This window comes from Anas acuta, chromosome 25, assembly GCF_963932015.1.
Source record: "Anas acuta chromosome 25, bAnaAcu1.1, whole genome shotgun sequence".
Taxonomy (NCBI): domain Eukaryota; kingdom Metazoa; phylum Chordata; class Aves; order Anseriformes; family Anatidae; genus Anas; species Anas acuta.
Window position 1 is genome coordinate 6,219,514 of NC_089003.1, and position 25,781 is coordinate 6,245,294.

The 25,781-nt window shown below is 53.1% G+C and overlaps 1 protein-coding gene across 11 annotated transcripts in view; it reads right to left on the reverse strand.

Annotated features, from left to right (window-relative positions):
* Nucleotides 1-25,781, reverse strand: part of SCN4A (sodium voltage-gated channel alpha subunit 4) — a 47,493-nt gene that overhangs the window by 11,894 nt on the left and 9,818 nt on the right. For 5 of the 11 annotated variants that reach the window (XR_011089922.1, XM_068660935.1, XM_068660942.1 and 2 more), the window contains 15 exons: nt 23,025-23,323; nt 22,578-22,698; nt 21,670-21,757; nt 20,921-21,049; nt 20,708-20,799; nt 15,826-16,122; nt 13,627-13,690; nt 13,106-13,247; nt 11,985-12,197; nt 9,866-10,021; nt 9,470-9,593; nt 8,673-8,911; nt 6,877-7,050; nt 6,224-6,580; nt 2,958-3,398 (listed from right to left, as the gene is read on the reverse strand). Coding sequence is in view for 10 of the 11 variants with exons in the window: in XM_068660935.1 (XP_068517036.1) it covers nt 2,958-3,398; nt 6,224-6,580; nt 6,877-7,050; nt 8,673-8,911; nt 9,470-9,593; nt 9,866-10,021; nt 11,985-12,197; nt 13,106-13,247; nt 13,627-13,690; nt 15,826-16,122; nt 20,708-20,799; nt 20,921-21,049; nt 21,670-21,757; nt 22,578-22,698; nt 23,025-23,323 (2,936 nt within the window). In the remaining variant the exon portion in view is untranslated. Of the gene's footprint in view, nt 1-2,957; nt 3,399-6,223; nt 6,581-6,876; nt 7,051-8,672; nt 8,912-9,469; nt 9,594-9,865; nt 10,022-11,984; nt 12,198-13,105; nt 13,248-13,626; nt 13,691-15,825; nt 16,123-20,707; nt 20,800-20,920; nt 21,050-21,669; nt 21,758-22,577; nt 22,699-23,024; nt 23,468-25,781 lie in introns of all 11 variants that reach the window. The other 6 variants (XM_068660938.1, XM_068660937.1, XM_068660936.1 and 3 more) reach the window with 2 other exon arrangements.

A 25,781-nucleotide genomic window follows, 5' to 3' on the forward strand; every position in this document is an offset into this window, starting at 1 on the left:
CCACACCACTCAGCTTGGCTGCCTTCCCAGACACCACTCAGCACGGCCCGGAGGGGCCGATAATGAGAGAAACCCTTGGCAAACCCCTGGAAATTTTTTACTTTTTGTTTTTCAGAGGAAACTTTGTGCAGCACGTGCTGGAGGAGCAGATTTCCAGACCTGTCCTGCCTGGGAGCAACCAGAACCCAGAAGACCTGGGATGGGGATGGCACAGGGAGGAATGCAGGATGGTGTTGGCTTGTGTGGAAGGAGATGATCCTTCCCTGAGGTTGCTCGTGCTTTCAGTAGCACATAAAGGAGCTGCTCCCTTCTCCACCAGGCCAGGGCACACACCCAGATGATACTGGGGTAATCTGAAGCACTTTCGTTGCCAGCAGACCCAGGGGCCATGGTCACAGCTCTAGGAGCAGGCATTGCTTCGGGGGACCCTTGCAGTTGGGGCACTGCGTGCTGGGCACATGCATGGCACTGCCTCGAGGAGCAGCACAGAGCAGCAGCAGTGGCACCAGGTGGCATCTGGTGGCTCTGCGGGAGCAGAGGGCAGCTCCCTGCTGGGGCTGGGGGAGCAGAGGAGTGGAAAGGGGATTAGGAGGCCTCGGCAGGGAGCCAGGCAAGTTGTGACCCCAGGGAAGGACAGACGGAAACCATCTGCCTCCAGGACAGACCTTGCAAGGGCATGAGGTGGGGCGGCACCAGCCCAGCAGCTCTGGAGGCTGGGGAAAGGTGCCCAAGAGGTGCCCCACAGGCTCCTGTAACCCAGCAGCTCTGGGATCTCTGGTGCCTGGGGCAGGTCCTGTGGCAGGGACTGGGATGCCCGTGCTGCTCACACTGCGTGGTCCCCAAACCCATCCCTTCTGACAGCCCCACTCCGTGCCTGCATCCAACAGGCTTGCAGGGCTATTTCTGTCCCACGCCCTGTACAACACCTCCAGCCCAGCACGGTGTTTCACCAGCATCCATAGCTATCCCCATCCTTTTCCTGCACACAAGTGCTGCACACCCTGCGACCTCACTAATTTGCGGTACTTGAGGATCCTCCTGCTCTGGCACCACAGCCCGGACCATCCCACCAGACGTCCCCCTGCCCAGAAGCATGGTGCTCCGAGGCAAAAAGCACCCAGGGAGAGCCCTGAGGTGCGGCATGGACTCTGCACAGTCCTAGCACACCATCACTGCTGTCCCTGTCCCTTCACTGCAGGCAATAAATCAGCTCAAAGAGGCAGGAGCACCCGAGGAGAGCAGCTGCCACTGCCTTGCTGCAGCTACTTCACCCTGAAAAATATCTTTGTCTCGTAGAGGAGCTGCTGTTGAAGGGAGAGCACATTTATCAGCATTTTCTGAGCACTCCCAGCTTGTCATAGTCACCAGCAGCCATGTCCCCAGCACGAGGTGGTGTGTCGGGCTTTGGCTCCATCTGGAGCTGATCAATGGCATGTGAACACAGTGAGCTTGCAGCCTTTTCCCCGAGGCCCAGAGCTCCTATCCCAGAGCTAATTAGCGCCTGATTTCTAATTACTAGGTAGTCATTTCTGGTGCTGCCTGCTAGCCCGTGTCCCCTCCTGCCTGTTGGGGCAGAGGCTGCAATGTTCGTGCATCCCCCTGGCTTGCACCCTTGCCACTGTTTGACTGAATTTCACCAAAACCAGCACAGCTGATGGGATGAGCTGGTATTTGGTGGCTGCAGGTGGTGGTTTGTCCCCTGCACACAGTGAGCAGCCCAGGGTGGCTCTCAGAACATCAGCCCTGGGGTGCTGGAGCTGTGCTGGGACCCCTCTGGTAGCCACACACAGGGACTTTTCTACAGCTTCTGGGTCGCACATCATGGTGATGAGGAACTGAGGTCCCTGGGGACCCCATGGGCCAGACTGGAAGCATCTCCCTGCTATTGTCAGGCTGGTGTTAACAGCATCACCTCCGTACAATGTGGCCTCACTTCTAGTGTGCTACAGCATGGCCTGCGGGTACTGGGGGGGGGGGGGAGGGGGCTTGTGCTACTAGATTGGACTTATAATAGGAAAAATGCGGGGAGAAACACCAGTTTTCAGGCCTCCTGCTACCAACATTAATGCAAATGACAAGAATGACAACAGCAGCTCCCTTGCCCAAGGAGCTCTGGCACGTTTGTCCCTTCTGAGCGCATCAGAGCAGAACAAATTCAACAGCTCACAGCCAGCCACAGCCCTTCCTGCCGCCTTTCCCCTGCAGCCCCCCCAGCTGAAAACACCACCTTCTTCCCAGCTGACAACAAATAGCCAGGATTTGCCTCTTCATACAAAGCCCCCTCCCTTCCTGGGTAGATAAAGTTGCTCCTCTCCACCACGGCATCTTCACTGCCCTGAATTTCCCCACGTTTTTGGCGCAACCTCATGGCAAGCAGCGATTTCCCCTAAGAACACCATTAGTGTGCCTGCTGTTGTTTTCCTAAATTTCTTGTCTCAACTCCCTCTCATCCCCCCAGAGCAGCAAGGTGACTGGCATCCCGCAAGCCCTGACAGCCCTCGCTGTGTCTCGATGTCAGCTTTCAATGCAAAATGCATTGCTTCATGTTCACTTGTGCTAAGCTTCCTCTGGTTTTGTACCCTCCCTGATGATGTTTTCAGAAGCATTAGCAGTGGATCCAATGTTAGTGCCATCAGCAGATTTCCTGGCATCAAATTCCTCTTGGACATCTTTAACCCCAAACCGAGTGCTTCGATGTTTGCACCCACCCCATGGGGTGCAGGAGGTCCCCCTGGTGTTTGCAACAACCCCATATCCTGACTCAAACCAGCCCAAACCTCTGCTTGGACCCCCCCATCTCATGCTCGGAATTGGAGAGCTCTTTTTTGCTGAAACACTCCAGGTTTGGTCTATGCCATACCAGATGTCATGTTGTGGAAAAGTGAAAAGTAACCCAAAATGGCACCACTCTGTGGGCAGCACAAGGTCAGTTTTGGGGCTGGAGCCCTGCCACCCACCTTTCTCACCGTGGCATCCTCGGTGTCTGACTGGGTGCTTGTCTCCTCCTCATAGAGGTCGGACTCCTCCGAGGCAATGGGAACCTGCACCGTCAGGTTGGGGTTGTTAATGAAATTCATGTGGTCCAGTTCATCCATGAACAAATACTCTTTCCCAGTGACTCCGTCCATGTACTCCGACTTGGGCTCCTGGCCAGTGTCCATGTGGTTCAGTGCAGAATTGTCCCCCTTGCTGGGCTCCTGCTCTTCCTCTGGGGCCACCTTCTTCCCCTTCCACAGCCTGCGGAGCAGCATGAGGACAGAGCTCTTTACAAAGTCGATCCCCCTGGTGATTCTGCCGATAGCAATCTGCAAGTTGTTCATCTCGCCATCATCATCCGATGCTGCCAGGCTATCGGCACTGAAGGAACTCAGCAGCAAAGCTAAGAACAGGTTCAGGACCTGGAGGGGACAAAAGCAAACACCAGTGATGACATCCGTCCCTGCAGACTGGAGCAGCAGAGACCAACAATGGCCACGGAGAAGCCGCCTTCACTGAGCTTCTTGCTGGGATGCTCTCCCTCCGTTGCCCACCTCTGGGGACCGCGGAGATGCTGACCCCATCTCCTGGAGAACACAGGCATGGCCCAGCTCCTGCTTGCTCCTCCCTGGGCTGCAGTGACCCCTCTGATCCATTTGCAAGCACGTCCTGTGCCTGTCACTGCTTTCGCTCTTCCCAAACGACCTCCATGTGGGTCTCCCAGGGTGTCCCAGGGTGTCCCTTCATCCACTCGTCTCTTCACTGGTCACCACATGGGACCCAAGCCCATGGTGCCCACCACCAGCTGGGAAGCAGCTCAGCTCTACTCCTCTCTCCAGGGAGAAACCTCCTGCTTCTTGCCCTCCAACTGCAATTTTTTCTCTGCTTTTTGCTACTCCAGTAGCTTGGATGCCCAGTAAGCTGCTGAGGGCCTCCAGCACCCTGAAGCCACATCCATCACCTCATCTCTTTCTACCAGCTCCCCACGGGGAGCAGCATTTCATCACCTCCCAGAAGCAATAGCAACACATGATCTCTCAGCAAACCTGGGCTCCCTCCTGCTTCCCCCAGCTCTCTCCCACCACACTGTGCCTGAAACGTGCTTGGACCCCAGGGCACCTCTGTGCTGATGGCATGGGCCGGCTCGCGGTGTGCCAGGCACCCAGAGCAGCACATGAGGATGGAGCAGGATGGGCTCTCTGCAGGGCCTGGGCGCATCGGCAGGACCCAGAAACACGCTTGCTGTGCAGAGCAGCCGCAGGGCCAAGCCCACAGCTGTCAGTGTTTGTGCCTTTTTGTGCCAGCAGCGTATCTGAGAAGGGAATTAGCTGCTATTCAAGGTCACTGCTGTTTTCACATGGCTCATACCATATGACTTAAACCGCATCTTTAAATAAATCCCCAGTATCCCATCAGTTTAATACTCATGTTAGGTACCAATTACAGCTAATAGTTTCTGTTGGCTCTGCCTTTTTGGACAGGAGTCTGTTACCTTGTCACCTGACGGACTTCCTCCCTTTTCCCTTAATAACTCGAAAGGAAATGCTCTAAGTGTCATTAACAGAAAAGGACGAGTGGCTGCTGCCTTATTGCTCCAGAGGGGAAAGGGGGGAAGAAACATCCCCCACCCTGCAGCCAGGATGCTGGAGAGGCTTCATGGGACAGGCTCCAGCACTTGGAAATACCTGAGACATGGCCAGGAGAGCCTGGCAGAGAGGGGGGAGCTCTGTGGGTGGCTGTGGGTTGTGCTTCTCCAGCTCGCTTTAAATGAAACCCGTGCTGCAGCCCAGAGCGGAGCTGCAAAGCTTGCCCTAAAGCTGAGGTGCGAGCTCAGGGATGGCTACACCTCCCCAGTCCCATGTCTCCTCCAGGAGAGCCTCCTGGAAGGGTGCATGGGCTGCCCTGCTCCCAAATCTGCCTCCAGAATGGGAAAGGTCTCCAGGACATCCTTGGGGAGGGTCTTCAGGGAGCCTGGCTGGGATTCCCATTTCCTGCACCCCTTGTAAACTGCCCTGGAGATGCTCCTGCTGATCACTGGTGATTTTCAGCCTGGTTCAGCATTGTAACACAAATAAATGGGGTCCCCTGAGGAAGGCATGGCCATTCCCTGCCATGGGGCCACGTGCTGCATCTACCTGGCATCACCCAGCCTAGACCCCAGCACAACCCATGCTGTTGCAGGGGCCAGCTCCAAGCCCCAAACACACTGCATGAGCCAGGGAAGCAACACAACACCCAAATCCTAATTTTCTGCCCTCAAAAGTGGGACACTCCATGCTGCCCTACCCTGATCCAAGCCACGGAGGAGGAGGGGGGTGGTCTGGATTTTCCCTGGAGTTGCTTTCACCCATCCAGGGCCAGAGCAGCCATGCACCGTGTGCAGGGAGGCGTCAGCAGCTCCCCGGGCAGATAGTTTTTCAAAGCAAATTCCAAAGGGCTTACACAACCCCAGCAAGTAATAGGAGCGATTCGGCAAGCCGCCGCTTCCCTCCCCTGCCTTGCTCCTTAAGAAGGGAGCGCGGGGCCCACACAGCCTGCAAAACAAGCTTCAAAGCCGCCAGCAAGTTGGTTACCAAGTTTAGAAAGGATTTGATGCTTGCCTGGAACTTGCAGGCAGTGAGCAGCGGTGAGCAGCTCAGGTTAGCGGGGGGCACATGGGGCCCACTGGGACCTGGGAGAAGGAGCTGTGTGCTGCAGGGGGGTCGCGCGCCCCTGGGATACCACCTGGAGCACAGCAGTACTGACGACCTGCTCCCAAAAGTGGCATGGAGCAAAGGGTCAGCCCTGGGGTGAGCTGGGAGCATGCGTTTATTGTTCTGCCTCTGTCCCTTGTCACCAGAGCATGGGAGGTGGGGGTGGAAACCCCAAAGACATGTGTGGAAAAGAAAATGCAGCTTGAAGATGAGCCCTCTCAGGTCCCTGAGCTGTCCTCGTATTTGCCTAAAGCCTGTCATAAAGTTTTCTGTGCCTCGGTTTCCCCTTCTGCTCCTGATCTGGTTTCAGCAGAAGGCCCTTCAGGTAGAGATTGTGTCCTACTCTGCTTTGGTAAGACCTGAGCACACAGCACAGCCCCACCAGCTATACGGGAGGGAGGTCAGGCCCTTGGCCTCTGCTCCTGTACGGCTCCAACAAGACCAGACCTTCATGGGCAGCCCTGTAGAAGAGCTGAGCTGGACGGCATCGTCCAGAGCACGAGGGCAGAGGTGGGGACCTGTGGCCGAGGGGCTCCCCCGCCTCTGGTACTCACCACGAGGTTCCCGATGACCATGACCATCATGAAGACAATGAGGCACATGGTCTGGCCGGCCACCTCCATGCAGTCCCACATGGTCTCGATCCACTCCCCGCAGAGGATGCGGAAGACGATGAGGAAGGAGTGGAAGAAGTCATGCATGTGCCAGCGGGGCAGTGTGCAGTCCAAGGAGATCTTGCACACGCACTCCATGTAGCTCTTCCCGAAGAGCTGCATCCCCACCACGGCGAAGATGAAGACGATGATGGCCAACACCAGGGTGAGATTCCCCAGAGCACCCACTGAGTTGCCAATGATCTTGATCAGCATGTTGAGGGTGGGCCAGGACTTGGCGAGTTTGAAAACCCTCAGCTGCGAGGAGCAAGGAGACAGGGTGGTGAGTTGCCTGGGTTTTCATTGCCACAAGGTGTCAGCAAGGCCGAGAGGCTGGGACCAGACCTCCACGTAGCAGTTTTGGTAAGGCAGAAGGGATTAAACAGCCAACAGCTTTGCAAAGAGCACAGGCTACTGTGTTCCTTGATATTTGTATTGCCTTTAACCTGGGATGGGTTGGTGGCCACCACAAAGGACCTTGAACAAACCATTCTCCACCCTGGTGCTGCCTGCATCCCAAACCCCCTGGCACCGCTCAGCCCCATGGCACGTACCAAGCGGAAGGAGCGGAGCACGGAGAGCCCCTGCACGTTGGCCAGACCCAGCTCCACCAAGCTCAGGGTGACGATGATGCTGTCAAATATGTTCCAGCCCTGCTGGAAATACTCATAGGGGTCCAACGCAATGAGCTTCAGGACCATCTCTGCTGTGAAGATTCCCGTAAAGACCTGTGGGGAACATCACACTGTCAGTTTGCTCAAAAGCCAGAGTGCCAAGCTTCTGTATGGAGTGGGTAGCACTTCATTTTGGAGCTATTTTTCATCCCTTTGGGTCCAGCCTCCATTGGGAACCATCTCCCAGTTTCTGCCCAGTGTGACTTGTGAGAATGGGGAACGCTGGTGGCTGGGTCTGGAAAGACTTGGCCAAGGCATGTGCTGGCGGGTCGAAATTAAAAATAAGACGTTCCATTGGTAAAGGGACCCAGTAAAAACACTGGCTGAATCACAGGAATTCCCAGCACCAGGAGCCGTGATGATACTGGGATGTCTTGGTGCTCCCCTGGGCCCCATGAAAGCTGACACAACGTTTACACATTGCTTTTCCTGGGGCTACAACAGCACTGTGCATTATCACATTACTCCAGAGCAGGATCAGCAATGTGACAATTAACATCCTCGATGTAATTGCATGACATAGAATGCATAGAGGGTGCCCAGTGACAAATTTTGCCCTGGATGTGGATTGTGGATTGGAAGGGGAGGCTGCAGGAAGGCTTCTGCATCAGCACCCCAGAGGTTGCTCCCTGACACATCCCACTGAAGGAGAGCTGCTCCTCCTGCTCCAGGCGACACCTGGATTCCCCAGCAAAGCCCCACAGTTGTGCTGGCTCTCCTACTGGCTCTACACACAGACAGAAACCAGTGATGGCCCCAAGGAGAAGCTGGAGCTGTTTTTTGCAGCGTGACCATGCTGCTTCGAGCAACAGCCAATTAATCCCCTTGTATTTCCTGAATGAAACCAGAGACAAAGCAGCTATGTGCTGAGCGTCATCCTGCCTGCTTGGGGCTCGGGCCCCGGCATGTGTCACCCGCGTGCTTGTGCACGGAGAGGTCCGGGCAGGTGCTGGAGCAGGGCAAGGTGGCAGGAGAGAAGATGAAGTCCTCCCTCCCCTCTCTCCCAGCCCTTGGCTGAACTTCCCAGAGCAACCAGGGGCCTCCTGGGCCTGTCCCCCCAGCAGCTTGCATCCAGCTGAAAACCCTTTACCCTGAGCTCCAGGGAGGAGCAGCCACAGCTTGGTGTTAAATGTGCCCATGAAATCAGAACAGCCCAGATTTGCAGTGATTTCACTGGGAAGTCTTATTTGTTATTATTAGATATTTTTAATGCTGGTAGCACCACTACCTTCTGCTCAGCAGGGACCTTTCCCTCCCAGCACGCGTGAGCCACCCAGCACCATGAGGCCACTGCGGCTCAGGCCAGGGCTGGTGGCAGCTCCTGCCTGACCTGGGCTGAGATATAGGAGCTGGCCCTACAGAACAGCCCTGGAAAGCCACATCCACATTGGGATCAACCAGGTGAGATGGGCACCTGCCCAGAAGCTGCAGCAGGAGAGCAGGGGATGATGAAGCCCCACTACCACATCACCTCCGCTGCTGCCCCTTGATCTGAAAAGTCCTGGAGCCCATCCCAGGGATGCTGTGACCAGACCTCCCGAGTACCTTCTCAGCAGCTGGGAAGGGCTTCCAGCATGCTGTTCTGGTGAGACGAGGGGAGTGGTGAGGATCATCCCACCAGGCTTTGGCTGCTATGGCTCTAAACAGGGAAGGACGGGGCACCAGGAGCTGCCTACCAGGTTCCCCACAGTCAGCACGTTCTCAAACTCCTCCGTCATGGGGTAGTGCTCCATGGCCATGAAGAGCGTGTTGAGCACGATGCAGATGGTGATGCCCAGGTCCACAAAGGGGTCCATCACCACCAGCTTGACAAACTCCTTCAGCTTCAGCCATGGAAGGCAGCAGTCCCAGACCAGGAACATGTGAGCAAATTTGTACCACCAAGGTGGGCACTTCTGGTGAGCCTCCTCCAGCTCTGAGGGCAGGAAGGAAAAACTGACATCAGCCTGGGCTTCTCCTGCCCTCCCCATGGTGGGCCAAGTGTGAACCCACCAGAAGAGACCTCTGCTGAGGTCCTGGATCCAGCCCTAGGCAACCTACAGGATGCATTTGTGGGCTGAGTGAAGGTGCCTGGGCACACTGGCTCTCCAGGAGGGCAGGGCTCAGGAGCCTGGTACTGCTGAGCCTGTGGCACTTTTTGCTAAAATTAAGATAGGAGCTCTTGGGAAACTGCTCAACAGTTCTTGATTAACTCCAAAGACTGCTGTAATCAACTGCAATCCCATTCTTTTGCATGAGAAATTGAATGATTTCCTCTGGGCAGCACCCTTGTGAAATGGGATGAAGTACCTTGCTTCAACACCACTGCTGTATATCAACCCCACATGGAGACCTTGGGCCCAGAGCTGCCCCTTGCATGGGGCTGGAGATGTGTGACAGCCCCTGGCACACTCTGAGCACCCCTGCCCACCCACCCACCCTGGTTGGGCTCAAACAGCTGGTGCACGGAGTCTGCACCCGGGTGAGGACGTACCTTCCACGGCGTTGGAGATGACACTGATGGCACTCCCCACTCTCTTCTCAAGGCCTGGCCCATCTTGGTTGCCCACAGTGAGGTGGTTGGAGTCTGATTTCTCCGTTTCATTGCCTGGGTTGAACTAGAAGAGGAGGCCACAGGGGATGACTGTGTTTTTAATGCACTTAAAGGTTGAGAAGATGAAAAAAAAAATAAAAGGGCGTGGGGGCATGGTCTAGAGAGACCTTGGGGTGCAATGTGGGAGCTGCAGTTTGGCTGCAGAACGGCTGCTAGGACCCACTATAAAGTGGGCACTTGTAAGAGAGCTTTGGGGTTGTGTTGGGGCATGACACCCTGCACTGCAGCAGCATTGCTGCACTCTGTCGGGTGAGAAGGCTGGGACGAAGCACGTACTTCAATCACCGTGGCAGACCGCTCCAGCACCACCTTGGGGACCACTCGCCCATTGCAGTCCTTCACCTTGTCCTGGTCACTGTTCAGGTCCGAGTCGCTCTTCTTCTCGGCCGTGCTGCTGCGCAGGGAGCCGCTGCTGGACCGCCTGTCCTGCAACTGCAGCCACCCACATCTCCATCACCCACACATCCACCAGCTTCCCAAAACTTCTGTGGGGCATGACGCTACGGAGGGGGATGAATTGAGTCCTAAAACTGTCCTGAGCAAGGACTTTGTGACCCCAAAGTCTGCTGCTGCAAGATCTGGGCAAAGATAACTCACTGACAAGCTCACATCCTAACAAGCAGTGATGAGGAATGGCAGTGGTTCAGCAGCACGTGCCTGATGTTGCCAGCCTTTCCTTCTCAATGCATACCCCACCACGCTAAGCCAGGGTGAATAATTCATAAGGATGAAACTATGCAAAACCTCTAATTTCTGTCTTGTGGGAAATTTTAATCTTTGAAATGTGCTTTCATCTCAAATGGAAAGGGAAGCAAACTCTTCTGGGGTCTCGGTGAAATGGGATGTCCAAGACTTTTGGACTTGCACTAAAATTGTGAATGATTGGGTCAGAATTTCAAAACTGTTTTTCCAGAAGTTGGTTTACAGTTTCTTCATTTGCACATTCTGTTTTTTCATTCTGTTTTCTCTGACAGTGATATTAATATTTGAAGCTTGCAATGCCCACTGGTAGCACTAAGCATGTCGCGGCAGAGCAGGAACCTCTCTCGCTCCCTGTGGCTGCAATACACTGCGATTTCCATGCTTGGTCACTGGATGTTAATGGATCCAAGTACCCATTTCTCATAGGTACTTTGTCCTCCCTCTCAGTCAGTTCCCTCCATCTTCTCCTTTATTCTAGGTGGCAATCGATGAGAATCATCCCTTAATAAAGCCTCCAGGCAACTCGCTGCTTGATGTGCCAGGGAACTAGCCAGGGTACCAGCTTCACACCCGGCCCTGGAGTCCCCATCCCTGGGGCAGGGCTTGCTCAGCCCCATCCTGTGAACAGCAGCAGCCTGATAAGAGCAAGCCACTTCCTTGGAGGATGCTGTGGCTCAGCACAGATAAGCAAAGAGAGAGAGAGAGGCTCTAGAGAGAGGAAAACACTGCTTTGTATCTCTCTCTACATGTGAGGAAGCTGTCTTTTGCCCAGACTAATGATTAGATTTACGGACATGTCTCCTGCAGACGTTGCTGACGTATGCCAAAATGATGACTAGAGATAGAAGATGTCTGGGCAGCAGTATCAAACATCAGAGAAGCTCTTGCTCACATTTTTGTAGGTGTATTGTGCTAAAGAGAGAAACCCATGGACCAGAAAGGGGCTAAGATAACCCGGAACTGCAATGGAGCAAACAGATGGACACCAGGCACCTCCAGAGACCACCTGATAATGCCACCTGAAATGAATACCAGGGCATACCCTGCTGTAGATGTGCACATGTTGGGGCACAGCTGCAAGGCTGGACCCCCAAAACTGTCTCTCTGCTCCTGTAAGGACACCAGAACCTCTGTGAGCAAGATTCATGGTCTCTTGGGTCTTCTCTTCTGTTTCCAGTGTTGGTCAAAATTATCAAACTTTGCTGCAACTGCCCTATCTCTTTTGAGTGGTTCTTTCATGCCCTGATTGTAATCTGCCCCTGCAGGCTCTCTGCTAGATTTCCTGCTCTTGATGTGCCGCAGAAGTACCTATTATTAGCTCTGGTGTCCTTCCTGCCTCGTTTCTCACCTCTTCCTTTCAAGCTGTGCTGGACCTGTGCTGCACCTCTCTGCTGCCTCCCAGTGCTCCTTTTGTTGGTCTGTGGATATGGGAATTTAATATTTTCAGCCTTTTATTCCCATCACCTTCTCCCCCCGCCCCCCTCCCCCCCCCCCCCCGAGAATATGTCAACTTTTGGATTCAGCTGGTGACCCCAGAATAGGTACTCAGTTCTCACCTTTGCTTGGTAGGGAGCAAGAGGGGCTTATTCTTAGATTTTACAGAAATAGGAATATGACCACACTTGTCACTGCCTCTCCTTTTCTCCCTTTATTCCTAAGGTCCCTCATTATGGCCTAAATGCTTTCCACCAACCTGCTTCTCTTGCTCCTCCTGGTGCTTCTTCAGCTGCTCCATGAGCTGCTGAAATTCCTCCTCCTTCTGCTGCGCCTCCAGCATTGTGGCGTCGTTTTGTTCCGCATAGGCCATGGCCACCACCGCCAGGATGAGGTTGATTAGGTAGAAGGAACCCAGAAATATAACCACCACGAAGAAGATCATGTATGTTTTCCCTGCTGCACGCAGGGTCTGTGGGAAGGGGAGGAACAGGCTGCCACACCTCCTCAGCATGGTTTTTGTTTGGTAGTAATGAATGAGAATCCTTGCTCTGGGCACCCTCCCATTCACGGTACTGATATAAGATTTTGCTCCCATTTTCCCTGAGGGCTGCTCACTGCCCAGCTGACCTTCCTGCAGTCTACAGTACTGGGTTAGGATTGGTGTGGAAAGGCTGGAGGTCTCACCAAAGCCATCCGCACTGCCCTGTGCCCATCGGTAGCCCGGGGCAGGTGTGCATAGAGATGGGGCTGACATTAACAGACCTGCACCCTGGGACAGGGGCTGGTGTCCCAGAGCCCGACTGCTCAGGTCTCATCCCTGGGACAAGTTCTTCTCTAACTCTGCATCTGGGTGCCACTGCCTCCAGAGGACACAGGCACTGGCTTGCCCTTCTTATCTAATCAGTCCTGGAGCCGGGGCTGCATCCATTTGGCCAGGAGAATTTCATGGTGTCTGCAGCTTCTACCTATAGGATACCTCAGTCCGGGGGACAACCAACCTAAGAGAGAGGGTAAGGGGGGATAACTATCTCAAGCTGGAGATGTACCAGATACTCCTGTAAATCCCTGATTTCCCTGATATGCTGACAGCACCCCTGAAGCATAGCTGGGCTTTGAGAGCATCCTGCACCACTCAGGGTGGGGAGCTGGACAAGACTCCTCATTAGTGCTGATCCTCATTAGTTCCCTGAACTAACGATCCCACAAGTAGCCAACCAAGTGACTTTTTACCTGTCCTAGGCCAGGGGCAGCACTGAAGTGATAGTATTTGCATGGAAGGTATAAATACACAAAATAAATAAATGAAATAAAAGTTGAGGCCAGCGCCCAGAGGGATGGGTGACTGAAGCCATGCGCCGGGGTCCCACAAGCACCTACCAGCTGGAAGAGGTTCTCCCAGAAGTCCTGCGTCATGAGGCGGAACAGCGCCAGGAAAGCCCAGCTGAAGGTGTCGTAGCTGGTGTAGCCATAGTTGGGGTTCCTCCCTGCCTTCATGCACTCGTACCCCTCAGGGCACTTCCTGCCAAAGGGCAGCCAGCATCAGGCCCTGCCACCGCCCCATGTGCACCCTCAGCCTGCAGAGCATTTTGGGTTCCAAGGGACCCTTAAAGACCCTCTAGATGTCTGCCACGGGCCATTTTTCCCTGGATCATGTTGATCAAAGCCCCACTGACCCAACACTGAACACTTGCAGTGACAGGGCATACACTGCTTTTCTGGGCAGCCTATTCCAACGAGCTGATTGTTCCAGCCTGCAGGTGGGAACATGCTATGTTTTCTGTGGCAGAAACATGCCCACAAGGGTGCCGTTGACATGCCCAGACTGTTCAGTGGTCCTGCAGGCTGCCTTGAACCCCCCCCAGGGAGCCAGAGGGGCCAGCAGCATGAGCTGCACTCACCCAGCATCGCTGCTGTTCCCGCAGAGCAGGGCATCGAGCGCTCCCTCCAGAAAGTAGAAATTTGCTTCGCAGATAGGGAAAGAGCAGGACACAGGAAAACAAACAAACAAACAAAAAACAACAAGAAACACAAACATTGACTTTCAAATTCTTGGCAGCTCCTCACTGTCAGGGAAACCATCCCAGCTCCCAGCACTGGGCTCTGGGCTGTCTCCTGCCTGCTGACTTTGCTATCTGTGCTGCACTACTTGGCGCCAGCTCAGACCTCGCAGCATTGTTTCACCTGCCCAGCTGGATGGCTCCAAGCCCACAAAGAGCTCTGGAAAACAGCCAAGTGGCAGGGCCAGGCCTCGCGGGAAGGTGGACTAGCAGATGGTCAAAGGGACAATACCAGCACAGGTGTTCACAGGGATGGATGAAAGCACTGGGAGGTGACAGGGCTCAGATGAGTGAACACTGGGACCTCTGCAGACCGTTAGCCTGGGATCCAAAAAGCCTGGGGAAATGGCCCATTGCCATTTCCCCATCCTGCTGCTCCCATCCCAACAAGCCCCTCCCTGGTGGAAAACCCCACCTGTTCACAGCCATGAGACCAGAACTCCCTAAAGCTCATCCCTCAAGTTCAGACACAGACCCACAGCCACAGCAGCTGCCAAGACATGCTACCACCAGTCACCTGCCCCCAGGGACACGGAGATGAGCCCCTCGAGACACCCACCCATGGCCTCAAGCACCACCTAGCACAGCAATGGGGACCTATACTGGGATTTCTGGAGCTTCCTAGGAGCGCCCCTGGCCGTGTGTGCCTTCTTGCAACCCGGCTTCTATTTAACCTCTGTGGGAAGTGTTGTCCCACTCATGAAGCTCCAGGCAACGTGTTTTTGGCTTGGCTCCAGGAGCTGCTAACCTGAAGGCAGAGCTGCAGGGTGCTGTTGCTATTTGCAATGCGCTCCTTAGATTCTATATATTGAATTTGCACCCCTGCATAGAAGCCTTCCTGTAACTAATGCCAGAGCTACTTCCACAGCTGGTCAAAACAGCTCAGCCGTGTCGTAACCCAACCTTCTGCTGAGCTTTGAGTGCCCAAAATGGGATGTGAAACCTCTCTGTTAGAGACCATCCCCAAGGCACAGATTGCTCTAGGCAAGTCTTCTTTCACTCTGTGACCCACGTGAATTTTCCCAAGTGTTTTCCAATACAGTATTGCTTTTGGATGCTGCTTCCTGTTTTTTTGTTTTGTTTTGTTTTGTTTTGTTTTTGGGGGGGGGGGTACTGGGTCTGGCAAGTGCTCAATTTGGTTGTACAACGTGAGGTTTGGTCAGAAGTTTGAAGTCAGAGCCTGTGTTTGGGACTGGGCTTTCCCCAGGGTCTGGGAGCCAGAAGGAGTTGGGAGAAAAAAAAGGAATAAAGCCACAATTAGTCAAAAGTCCATTCCATAGGAAAACAACAACTAAAGGCAAATGAAAACCTTTCTGATAGGTTTTCCAAGATCTTTACATTTTCATGGAGTGTTTTATAAAAAACAAGAGAAACAAGAAAAACTCATAACACTTTTTGGGCCAAACTCATCTCTAAGAAGTGGTAGTAATGTAGCAAACATGAAGACCTGTCCAAGGACCTGTACTTGATCCCACCTCTCCTCCTTTCTCTCCTGTTGGCTGTCACGGTGTTGCACATCGTGCTAGCCAGAGGCAGAGTACTTGGGGAAGGACCCTGCTCTGAAGCAATAGTGAAAATGGGAAATGTCATTCCTGCATCCCTCTGGTTGTCCACCCCAAGTCCCATCTCCTCCTAGAGGGTTGCATCCCCCTGCTGTGATCAGACAGAGCAGTCATCCCTCAGAGCTCACCCTGTTGAGGAAGAGTGAGACCTTGCTATCCCAGGGCAGAGATGGAGATGCCGTTTTGTCCAGTTGCCTCCCTAGCCTGCAACATTTCTGGAAGAGTCTAGTATGCCAAGGGGACTGCATTTTCCCTGACAAGGAGGATTTAAGCCCATCTGTCCATTCTCTGAGTATGCACATCCATCATCTCAACCACCATCCATATCTCCTTGTAAAACCCAAACCCTGTTGAAGCACCTCAGCAGGAAGACCCATCAGAACAAACTGTTTTGGTCGGACATGGAGGAAGAGAGGGGTAAACCAAGGAGCAATGAGTGTGATGTGCTCGATGGAGAAGGAGAGCAGCAAGCATTTACCTTCATCGTTGATGTAGGCCTCAAAATCAAACGTGCTGTTGCTGGTGAAGTTGCTGTCAATACTGTCGGTGAAGTTGCTGTAGAGCGTTGCATTGGCCAATGTGTCGTTGTCCAACCCGAAGTCCCCCAGCAAGGTGTCATTGAGGGGGGGCCACCGCACACACTTGTGCCGGAGGTTTCCCATGAAGAGCTGGAGGCCAATGAGGGCAAAGACACTCAGGCAGAAGACAGTGAGGATCATGACATCCGAGAGCTTCTTCACTGACTGGATGAGCGCCCCAACGATCGTCTTCAGCCCTAGGAGGGAGGCGTTGCTGCTGAGCTAATTGCTGGTTTGCGGCTGGTGGAGATCACGCTATGGTGCTCCCCAGAGGGTCTGGATCTGGTGGGGATACGCAGTATCACCAGTTTCACCCCATGGACCCAGACCCACTGCCCTGCCCCACACTGCATCCTGGCTACCCCTCTGTCCCCACACATGGCTGGGCAGCATCGACCCTTCCCCAGATTTGTCCCCGTGGGAGGGGGGCAGCCAGGCCTCCCTGCACTAGCTTTGATCTCAGCATCACAACTCAAAGCCCATCCCATTTGGCTGTACACTTTTCCCAAATGCCTCAATCTGGCCATTTTTGCCCCAAACCACCAGGACAGATCACTTTGCTGTGGCACATGGGGAAGCAGTTGCCCAGCCCAGCTGGAAGATGCTCAGCACCGCTCTTGGTTCTGGCTGTACAAAAGCCTCCATGGTCCAAAACCCCTGCGTATGCTGTGGCCAGGAGCCCAGCTGGTCCATTCCAGGCAGAAAAACCCCCAGACATTCGAGCAGAGGTGATGGAAATGACAGTTTGCATTAAGCACTAGGATTAACTTGCTTCCTTCGCAGATGGCAGCAGGGAGGAGGCTTGCCCGTGGATCCTCACCGGGCTTTTTATGAAGAATTGTTGTTCCTATCTGTGTGCATGATGGGTGATGCCAGGACATCCTGACGTTGATCTTAAAGCAGCTTGGAGCAATGTGTATGGAGGCAGTTCTCCAAAGATGCAGAGTTCTTAGCCCTGTCATCATGCCAGTTCCCCCCTGCCCAAACTATTTAGGTAAAACCCTGATCTCCAAGGGCTTGTCTATGTTGGGAAAATGCTTAGGACAGCCATTCAAAAACAGCTTATTTTTGAAACTGCTATTTCTGTAGAGCCTCTTGGGGGGATGTAATTCCAGAAATAAGAGCCCTGGGACCAAGAAAGAAGCTTACATTTTCCTAAAGGCAGATTTTAGCCTGTTTGATGGAGGCAAAATAAAACCTTTCAAATAGAACCCAAAAGATGTGGAAGCTACAGGAACAAAAGATGAAGCAGGATTTTTCCATGACAACAAATTATCACTCACAGCTCAATCTCACACTTCTTCTGGGGGTCTGACCTATGGTTTCTGTATGCTTCCACTGGCTGGTACTGACATGGGGCATTGAAATTGTATCAGATGCGGGAAACAGATACCAGAGTTATTTGATAACAAGCTCCCGATACCCTAGGCTGAATATTTGGGTTAATATAAAGTGCTCACTGTTTAGCACTTGTACCACAATCCACTAAATAGCCCAATCCTGGCACAAGAGCAGCCAGCTGTGGGGACAAAACTAGGCTTTATGAACTAGGTAAGAAGGGGGATGGGGATGAAATAAGGCTTGTTAGAGGTGTGCCAGGGGGAACAATGTCAGGGCTGGGGAGAAGGCAATGGTCCAACTGAAGTACATCTACAGTAATGCATGCAGCATGGGCAACAAACAAGAGGTACTGGAAGCCATCGTGCAGCATGCAAGCTATGACTTGGTTTCCATCACTGAAATGTGGTGGGACCACTCCCATGACTGGAGTGCTGCAATGCCTGGCTGTAAGCTCTTCAGAAGGGACAGGCAGCACAGAAGGGGTGGTGGTGTGGCTCTCTATATTAGAGAGTCTTTTGATGTTGTAGAACTCGAGTCTGGGAATGACAAGGTCGAGTCCCTATGGGTTAGGATCAGTGGGAAGGCCAACAAGGCAAGCATCCTGGTGGGGGTCTGTTACAGACTGCCAAACCAGGATGAGGAGATGGATGAGAAGTTCTACAGGCAGCTAGCAGAAGTTGTGAAATCATCAGCACTTGTTCTCTTGGGCGACTTCAACTTCCCAGATATATCCTGGAAATGCACTACAGCTCAGAGGAAGCAGTCTAGGAGGTTTCTGGATAGAGTGGAAGATAGTTTCCTGACACAGCTGGTTAGTGAACCAACCAGCAGAGGTGCCCCGCTAGACCTTCTGTTCACAAACATAGAAGGACTGGTGGGAGATGTGGTGGTCAGGAGCTGTCTTGGGCAGAGTGACCATGAAATAGTAGAGTTCTTGGCGAAGTCAGGAGGGGGATCAGTAAAACTGCTGTCTTGGACTTCTGGAGGGCAGACTTTGAACTGTTCAGGACACTGGTTGGCAGAGTCCCTTGGGAAGCAGTTCTGAAGGGCAGAGGAGTCCAGGAAGGCTGGGCACTCCTCAAGAAGGAAATCTTAATGGCTCAGGAGTGATCTGACCTGACGTACCCAAAGACAAGCTGGCGTGGAAGAAGACTGGCCTGGCTGAACAGACAATTGTGGATAGAGCTTAGGAAAAAAAAGAGGGTTTATGATCTTTGGAAAAGAGGGTAGGCCATTCAGATGGATTATAAGGATGTAGTAAGGATGTGTAGGGCCAAAATTAGAAAGGCCAAAGCTCATCTGGAGCTCAATCTGGCTACTGCTGTTAAAGACAACAAAAAATCTTTTTACAAATACATCAACGCAAAACAGAGGACTAAGGAGAATCTCCGTCCTTTACTGGATGTAGGGGGAAACCTTGTTACAAAAGATGAGGAAAAGGCGGAGGTGCTTAATGCCTTCTTTGCCTCAGTCTTTAGCAGCAATACCAGTTGTTCTCTGGATACCCAGTACCCTGAGCTGGTGGAAGGGGATGGGGAGCAGGATGTGGCCCTCACTATCCACGAGGAAATGGTTGGCGACCTGCTACAGCCCTTAGATGTACGCAAGTTGATAGGGCTGGATGGGATCCACCCAAGGGTACTGAGAGAATTGGCAGAAGAGCTGGCCATGCCACTTTCCATCATTTATCAGCAGCCCTGGCTATCAGGGGAGGTCCCAGTCGAGTGGTGGCTAGCAAACTTGATGCCCATTTACAAGAAGGGCCAGAGGATAGAGCCGGGAAACTACAGGCCTGTCAGTTTGACCTCAGTGCCAGGGAAGCTCATGGAGCAGATTGTCTTGAGTGTCATCACGTGGTACTTGCAAGGCAAGCAGGCCCAGTCAGCATGGGTTTATGAAAGGCAGGTCCTGCTTGACTAACCTGATCTCCTACAACAAAGTGACACGCTTAGTGGATGAGGGAAAGGCTGTGGATGTGGCCTACCTTGACTTCAGCAAGGCTTTTGATACTGTTTCCACAGCATTCTCCTCAAGAAACTGGCTACTCATGGCTTGGACTGGTTTCTGTAGGTTAAAAACTGGCTGGATAGCCAGGTCCAAAGGGTCGTGGTGAATCAAGTTAAATCCAGTTGGAGGCTGATCACTAGTGGAGTTCCTCAGGGCTCAGTACTAGGGCCAGTTCTCTTTAATATCTTTATTGATTATCTGGATGAGAGGATCTAGTGCACCCTCAGTAAGTTTGCAGATGACACCAAGTTAGGTGTGTGTGTCGATCTGCATGAGGGTAGGATAATCTGGATAGGCTGGACCGATGGGCTGAGGCCAACTGTATGAAGTTCAACAAGGCCAAGTGCCGGGTCCTGCACCTGGGGCGCAATAACCCCAAGCAGAGCTACAGGCTGGGAGATGAGTGCTTGGAGAGCTGCCAGGCAGAGAAGGACCTGGGAGTGATGGTTGATAGTCGGCTGAATATGAGCCAGCAGTGTGCTCAGGTGGCCAAGAAGGCCAACAGCATCCAGGCTTGTATAGGAAACTATGGCCAGCAGGGCTAGGGAAGTGATTGTCGCCCTGTACTCGGCTCTGGTGAGGCTGCACCTCAAGTCCTGTGTTCAGTTTTGGGCCCCTCACTCCAAGAAGGACATCGAGGTGCTCGAATGAGTCCAGAGAAGGGCAAGGGGTCTGGTGAGGGAGTCTTATGAGGAGCAGCTGAGGGAGCTGGGTTTGTTTAGCCTGGAGAAGAGGAGGCTCAGGGGCGACCTTATCGCTCTCTACAGGTACCTTAAAGGAGGTTGTAGCGAGGTGGGGATTCGTCTGTTCTCCCACGTGCCTGGTGACAGGACGAGGGGGAATGGGCTGAAGTTGCACCAGGGGAGGTTTATGTTGGATATTAGGAAGAACTTCTTTACTGAGAGGGTTGTCAGATATTGGAACAGGCTGCCCAGGGGAGTGGTGGAGTCACCATCCCTGGAGGTCTTTAAAAGACGTTTAGATGTAGAGCTTAGGGATATGGTTTAGTGGAGGAGACTTGTTAGTGTTAGGTCAGAGGTTGGACTAGGTGATCTTGGAGGTCTCTTCCAACCTAGATGATCCTGTGATTCTGTGAAAACTGTATCAGGATCATTAATCAGGCCCATAAACCCAATGTTAGCACTTGGAACATCTCTGAGAAGCCCTAAAAACATCATGTCTGGCTTGACAGAAGATTTAGTCAAACAGTGAGTGAGTGCAGCTAAATTAAAGGTGTCAAATCAGCTGGGCCTGGCCCAGATGCTTAATTACTGGGTTGAAAAAGATTTAAAAGTTTTGAATATCATGATATCATGTTTTCCCCTCTTTTTTTTTTCTTTTTTTCTTTTTTTTTTTTTAGAGCTTTGAACATTGAAAACCCTGACCTCAAGGAAGGAGAAAGCATGGTGAGAAGACCCATTCTTTAAGTCCCACCTGGTATCACTGTGATGGTTTTCAAGGCACGGAGGACGCGGAAGGTCCTGAGAGCAGATATGTTCCCCAGGTCCACGAACTCAGTGATGTAGCTGCAAGATGCAAGAGGAGAAGGTATCAGGGGCTGGTCCAGGTGACCACCCCCCAAGTTCCCAGCCCTTCTCCACAGGGCCCTCCCCCCAAGGTCTCCTGCCCCCATCCCACCGCACTCACGCCATGGAGATGACCATGAAGTCCAGCCAATTCCATGGGTCACGCAGGAATGTAAAGTCATCAATGCAGAAGCCTCTCGACAGTATCTTGATGAGGGACTCAAAGGTGTAAATTCCAGTGAAGGTGTATCTGAAATGGGAATGGTGACCCAGGGGATGCTAATCCAGGTCCAAGGGCCAGCTCTGGAGGAAGTTTGGGCCCCAGGAGGTTTTGCTGGGCCCTGCCTCTGCCCAGTGCCGTGGGACAGTTTTTGGAAGCAAGTTCTGGAGTGTGTGGCAAGGGGCTGCTGTGTTCCTGACATGCTTCAGCACTGAGGGAGGTTCTCCCACAACCTCAGTTCACAGGGCAAACTAGGACTCCTTCGGGCATCACCCCCATGGGTGACTACCCTGCATCACCTCTGGTCCCTGTGCACGTCCCACCACCACTGCACTTTCTGCAAAACCCTGCCACAACGTGTCCATGCAGAAAAATGCTGTGTTTCCCCCTTCCCACCTGGCATTCCATGCTCCTTGGCCTGGTGGATCTGCTCAGCCTCCCCACACCACCACGGTCAGCCCAACCCAACTGACAGCGGTCTCCTGTCAGGGGGCCCCCACCAGATTTTGGGCAGCTCTGAAACTCTCCTGCCCTTTGCAAGGTGCAGAGCACAGACATCCCTTTGGAGATCAAGAGGGCCACCACCATCTCCCAAGGACACCTCTTCTCTGAAGGCTGCCTGGATCCCCCTCTGACCCGCAGAGACTTACTCCACATTCTTGGACCACGCCGGTGGGTTGCTCAATGTCATAAACACGCAGTTGGTTAAAATTGTGATCATGATGAACATGCTGAATAATTTAAAACCTGGTCAAGGAGAAACACTGGGGCTGCTGCCTAATTCCCCCTTTGCATGGGTACTAATGGGGGTAGGAAGGCAAGCACTCCTGCTCCTCTTGTTCTGGCTCCCACCTTGTCCCCGAGCTCTGACTCGCTCTTCCTGCAGCTCTGTCCGATGCTCACACTTTTCCATAGTCCCCTGCTCCCATGCACGGCCCTGGCCTCGCTTTCCGCTCCCCTTCCCATCTCCTTGGTGTTCCCTCCTCTCCATCACCCCAGGATACAACTTCTCAGATCCTTCTGCCACAGTCACTGCCCCTACTGGGGCTGCTTCTCACCTGCCCTAGGACCCCTCCTGCTCCTGAGATCCTTCCTGTTTGTCCCACTCCAGAAGTCCAATTGCTGCCCATATTGCCTCCTTTCCCATATCCCAGTGTCCTGGTTCCTCTACCCTCCCTCTCCCAAAGAATGCCTTGAGCTCCCAAATTCAACTGCCACCCACTTGGGACACGATCCTCTGCCCTGTAAACATGTTCCTTCCTTTCCAAGTCTCTCCAGACTTGGAAGACTTGGACTTCTTCCTAGGAAGCCCACCATGTAGACATCTTCCCTGCTCCAACCAAACTGATGCTTTGAGCTCTTGGTGTCGGAGCGCTGACTGACACGAGGGCATCCCAAACCCACTCCTTGGGAAGGGGCAAAAGCACTGGGATGGCTCTTGGCCATGGTGGGAACCTGCCCATGAGAACTGCATCACAAAACACCTCTCTCAGCCCTCTCACAGGGCTGTTGGCCCTTCCTGCATCAGGATTTGCCCTGGCAACAGTGAAGCAAGGATATGAATGGATGAGCACTTTGATGGCTCCTCTCCGGATGGGGTGGAAAGGACCCAGCAGGTAGAGGGCAGGAGTCGCTGAGAAGCGGAAGATGGACTTCCCTTTGTTGAGGACTATGAAAGTCTGCAGAGAAAAAAGAGGTGATGCATTAGTCCTGCTGCACATCCCTAAACCCCCATGGAGGATGCAGTGCCGTTAGAGGTGAGGGCTCTGTGCCTATTTTAAATCTCCAAAAGCTTGAGAATTCGTAATGGAAAGGATGCTCTGCTTCAGAGGAGAAGCAACCAGAGCAATTTGGGGCTGTGGCTCTCCAAGGTGGGCTCAGAAGATACGCAGAAGCACAGGTGAAAGAAGGGGAGGTCCTTTTTTTTTTTTTTTTTTGGGGGGGGGGGGGGGGGGGGGGGGGCAGGGTGTCTTGCTTAGCTCATGGGCTAAGCTCTGTCCCTCACCTTCTTATCCTTGTAGAAAGGGTCCAGGTCCTCCAGGGGTGTCCCGATGAGCTCCACGGGGGGGTCACCATAGATGAGGGGCAGGTTCTTGCCAGCTTCCAGGTCACTGCTGGGCTTGAGCTCCTCTTCCTCGGGCAGCTCCACCTGCTGCCGCTTTATCTTGAGCGCCTCTGCCTCGGCGATTCGCTGCTCAATGGCAGCCAGCGACTCGGGGGTGAAGGGGCGGAGGTTCTCGGGGCCCGGGATGTGCGGCAGGCCGGCCATGCTCTCATTCTGCTCGCAGGACACCTGCGCTCGGCCTGCTGGGGAGAGGGTGGGCTGAGGGGTCGATGCTGGGTGGTGCTATGTGGAGGGCATTTAGAGACTTGGCTACTGAAGCTGGATGGTGGCAAGACCTCAGTGGGCTTCTGCAGGTGGCTTTATTTCAGCCAGCAGCTCCAGAACTGTTGTAATCATAAAAAAAGATGCATGGATTGCACGTAGATGGACACACACACCCTGCAGGCACCCTTTCCGTTTCTTCCACACAGATCCAACCATGAGGCACCATCTCATGGGACTTTTCTCAGGGCACTGCACCAGCCGAACAGCTGCAACCCTGGTACCAGCCAACTCATTCGATGTGCAGCTTAAGACAAGACAGGGTTGTTCAATGAGACCAGACACCTCCAGCACCCGTAGCACCACCCCTGCTTTCCCCTTTGTTTTTCCTTTTATATGCAAGCAGCTTGCATGGCTCAGAGCAAGAGGGTCCTGAGCCAGAGGAGCCCGGTCCCATGGGCCAGCGGCCATTCCACAGCTCTTGTCCCCACGAGGACACACAAGTGACCTGTGGCTCTGTGCCCAACAGCAAGGAGTTCAGGGTTATCTCGAGCCAGAAAGCAATAGTGGCACTAGCACAGGTCCACCCTCCAAACCAGAATAGGATGAGCCATTTGGAAGTGATAAGGTGGCTCTACAGAGAAGCAGAGCAACTAAAAGCATTGGAGAGAAGGTGCAGAGCAGATGGGTGACAGCACCCAGAGGCTGTAGCACCCAGCAAGGGCTTTCTGGGCACCAGGGATGTTCTGCTTGGTGGCATCTTGCCTCAGCTCCACCTTGCTGCCTGCTGCACCCACAAAAACCAGCTTGCATCAGAGGTGAATTTTCAGGAAATTTTGCTGGTTTCATGGGGTTTCACCCAGAATCTTGAAGTTGACTAAAATTAGCTTTCTGAAAAATATCAGTGTCAGAGTTGAAGGTGGAGGGAAATGTTTTTTGTTCTGGTTTCACCATTGTTAAAAAAAAAAAGTGAAGTGCAGAGATGAAAAAAAAGTGATCTGAAAACTACAGATTAAGATGTTTTGCTTAAAAAAAAAAAAAAAAAAAAATCAACATACTGAAATAGGGAAATTCAAGACCAGTGTTGCCTGTAGCAGTGCCCCAATATTTTGGGGAAGGTGAGGTGTGGAGATGCACACCCTCCCCTACACAAGCATCCCACCAACAAGCAGAGCCCTGAGCATCAACTCTTCCATGCACCAATGCTTTGCACAATACTGCTGGACAGCTGCCCCTGAAAGAGCATTAGTGTCAGTACTCCTACCCCCAACCTCAAACCATGCTTAAAGCTGGGAGACCAGAACCTCTAGCCCTTTGTAATTAATGAGAAGTGGACATTTATAGCTCTGGTGGGAAAAGCTATGCTAGGTGCACAGCCAGTATCGACACATTCTTTTGCTGATTGTAAATCCCAGCGATAAATGCAAAGGCAAAGGGAGGTATTGATTTCAAGCTGTGGTGGATAACTGCATTTTAGGGACTGCCACGCTCCCTTACTAGTGCTGCTGAATTGAATCTTAGCATGCAAAATGGATTTCCTGCTGTCAAGGGCTGGTGATCCCTGCAGCGGCACAGTGCCCACCCCGAGACGCAACCAAAGGGCAGGGACCCCCACCATCACTGTGCCCAAGCAGCCCCTACCCCCCACAGGGTTGCACTCCAGGGCTGCAATCAGCTTCAAAACGCAGCTGGTATAGGGATGGGAGCAACTTGCTGCCTGTCAGGCAGCCTTGGGCTGCTGAAAAGGGACAGCCTTTAGAAATCAAGAGCTCCAATTTTCAGTTTTGAACCCGTTTCAATACGGGGAGAATTGTTGTCCTTGCAAAGGACAAAGGATATCCTGAGTCACACCTCTGCCAACACAGCCTGGTGCTGACCACAGCCCAGCTCAGGTACCAAAGGCTTGCCACTCCAGGCCCAAGGCTAGGACCTGATGGAAGCAAGCAAAATGGAAATTTCTGCCACCAGGTCTGCCCACAGCAGCAGGACACCGCTGTTGCTTTTCACATTGATCTGTTAAAGGAAACTCACTGCTGGATTGTCCTCTCTATGACACTGGCATTATTCCCAACTTAGACCTGTTTCAGGCTCTGTTGAGCAGCTCTGGAAACCTGCTCTCTCCATTCCCTTCGGCCAGCCCAGCGGGTGCAGGGCTGCATCTGGCTCCAATCAGCCCAGGTCCCCCCAGGGACACACTGGTGGGTGCTGCAGCAGGACCAACCCTTCCCTTGTCCTGGAGGCTCTGAGGACACAGCAGCTTGCTGGTGTACCCAGCCTCATTTTCCCTGGAAACTGGGTTTTGTGGAGCACTTTGAACAAGCCTACGTTACAGATCGTGCCTGTGCTCTGGCTCTTTCAGCCACATGCTGCCCCACAAGGCAGCAACATACTGGGTGCTGCTCCCCACCCATCCCCAGGCCCCCAGATGGGTGCTGC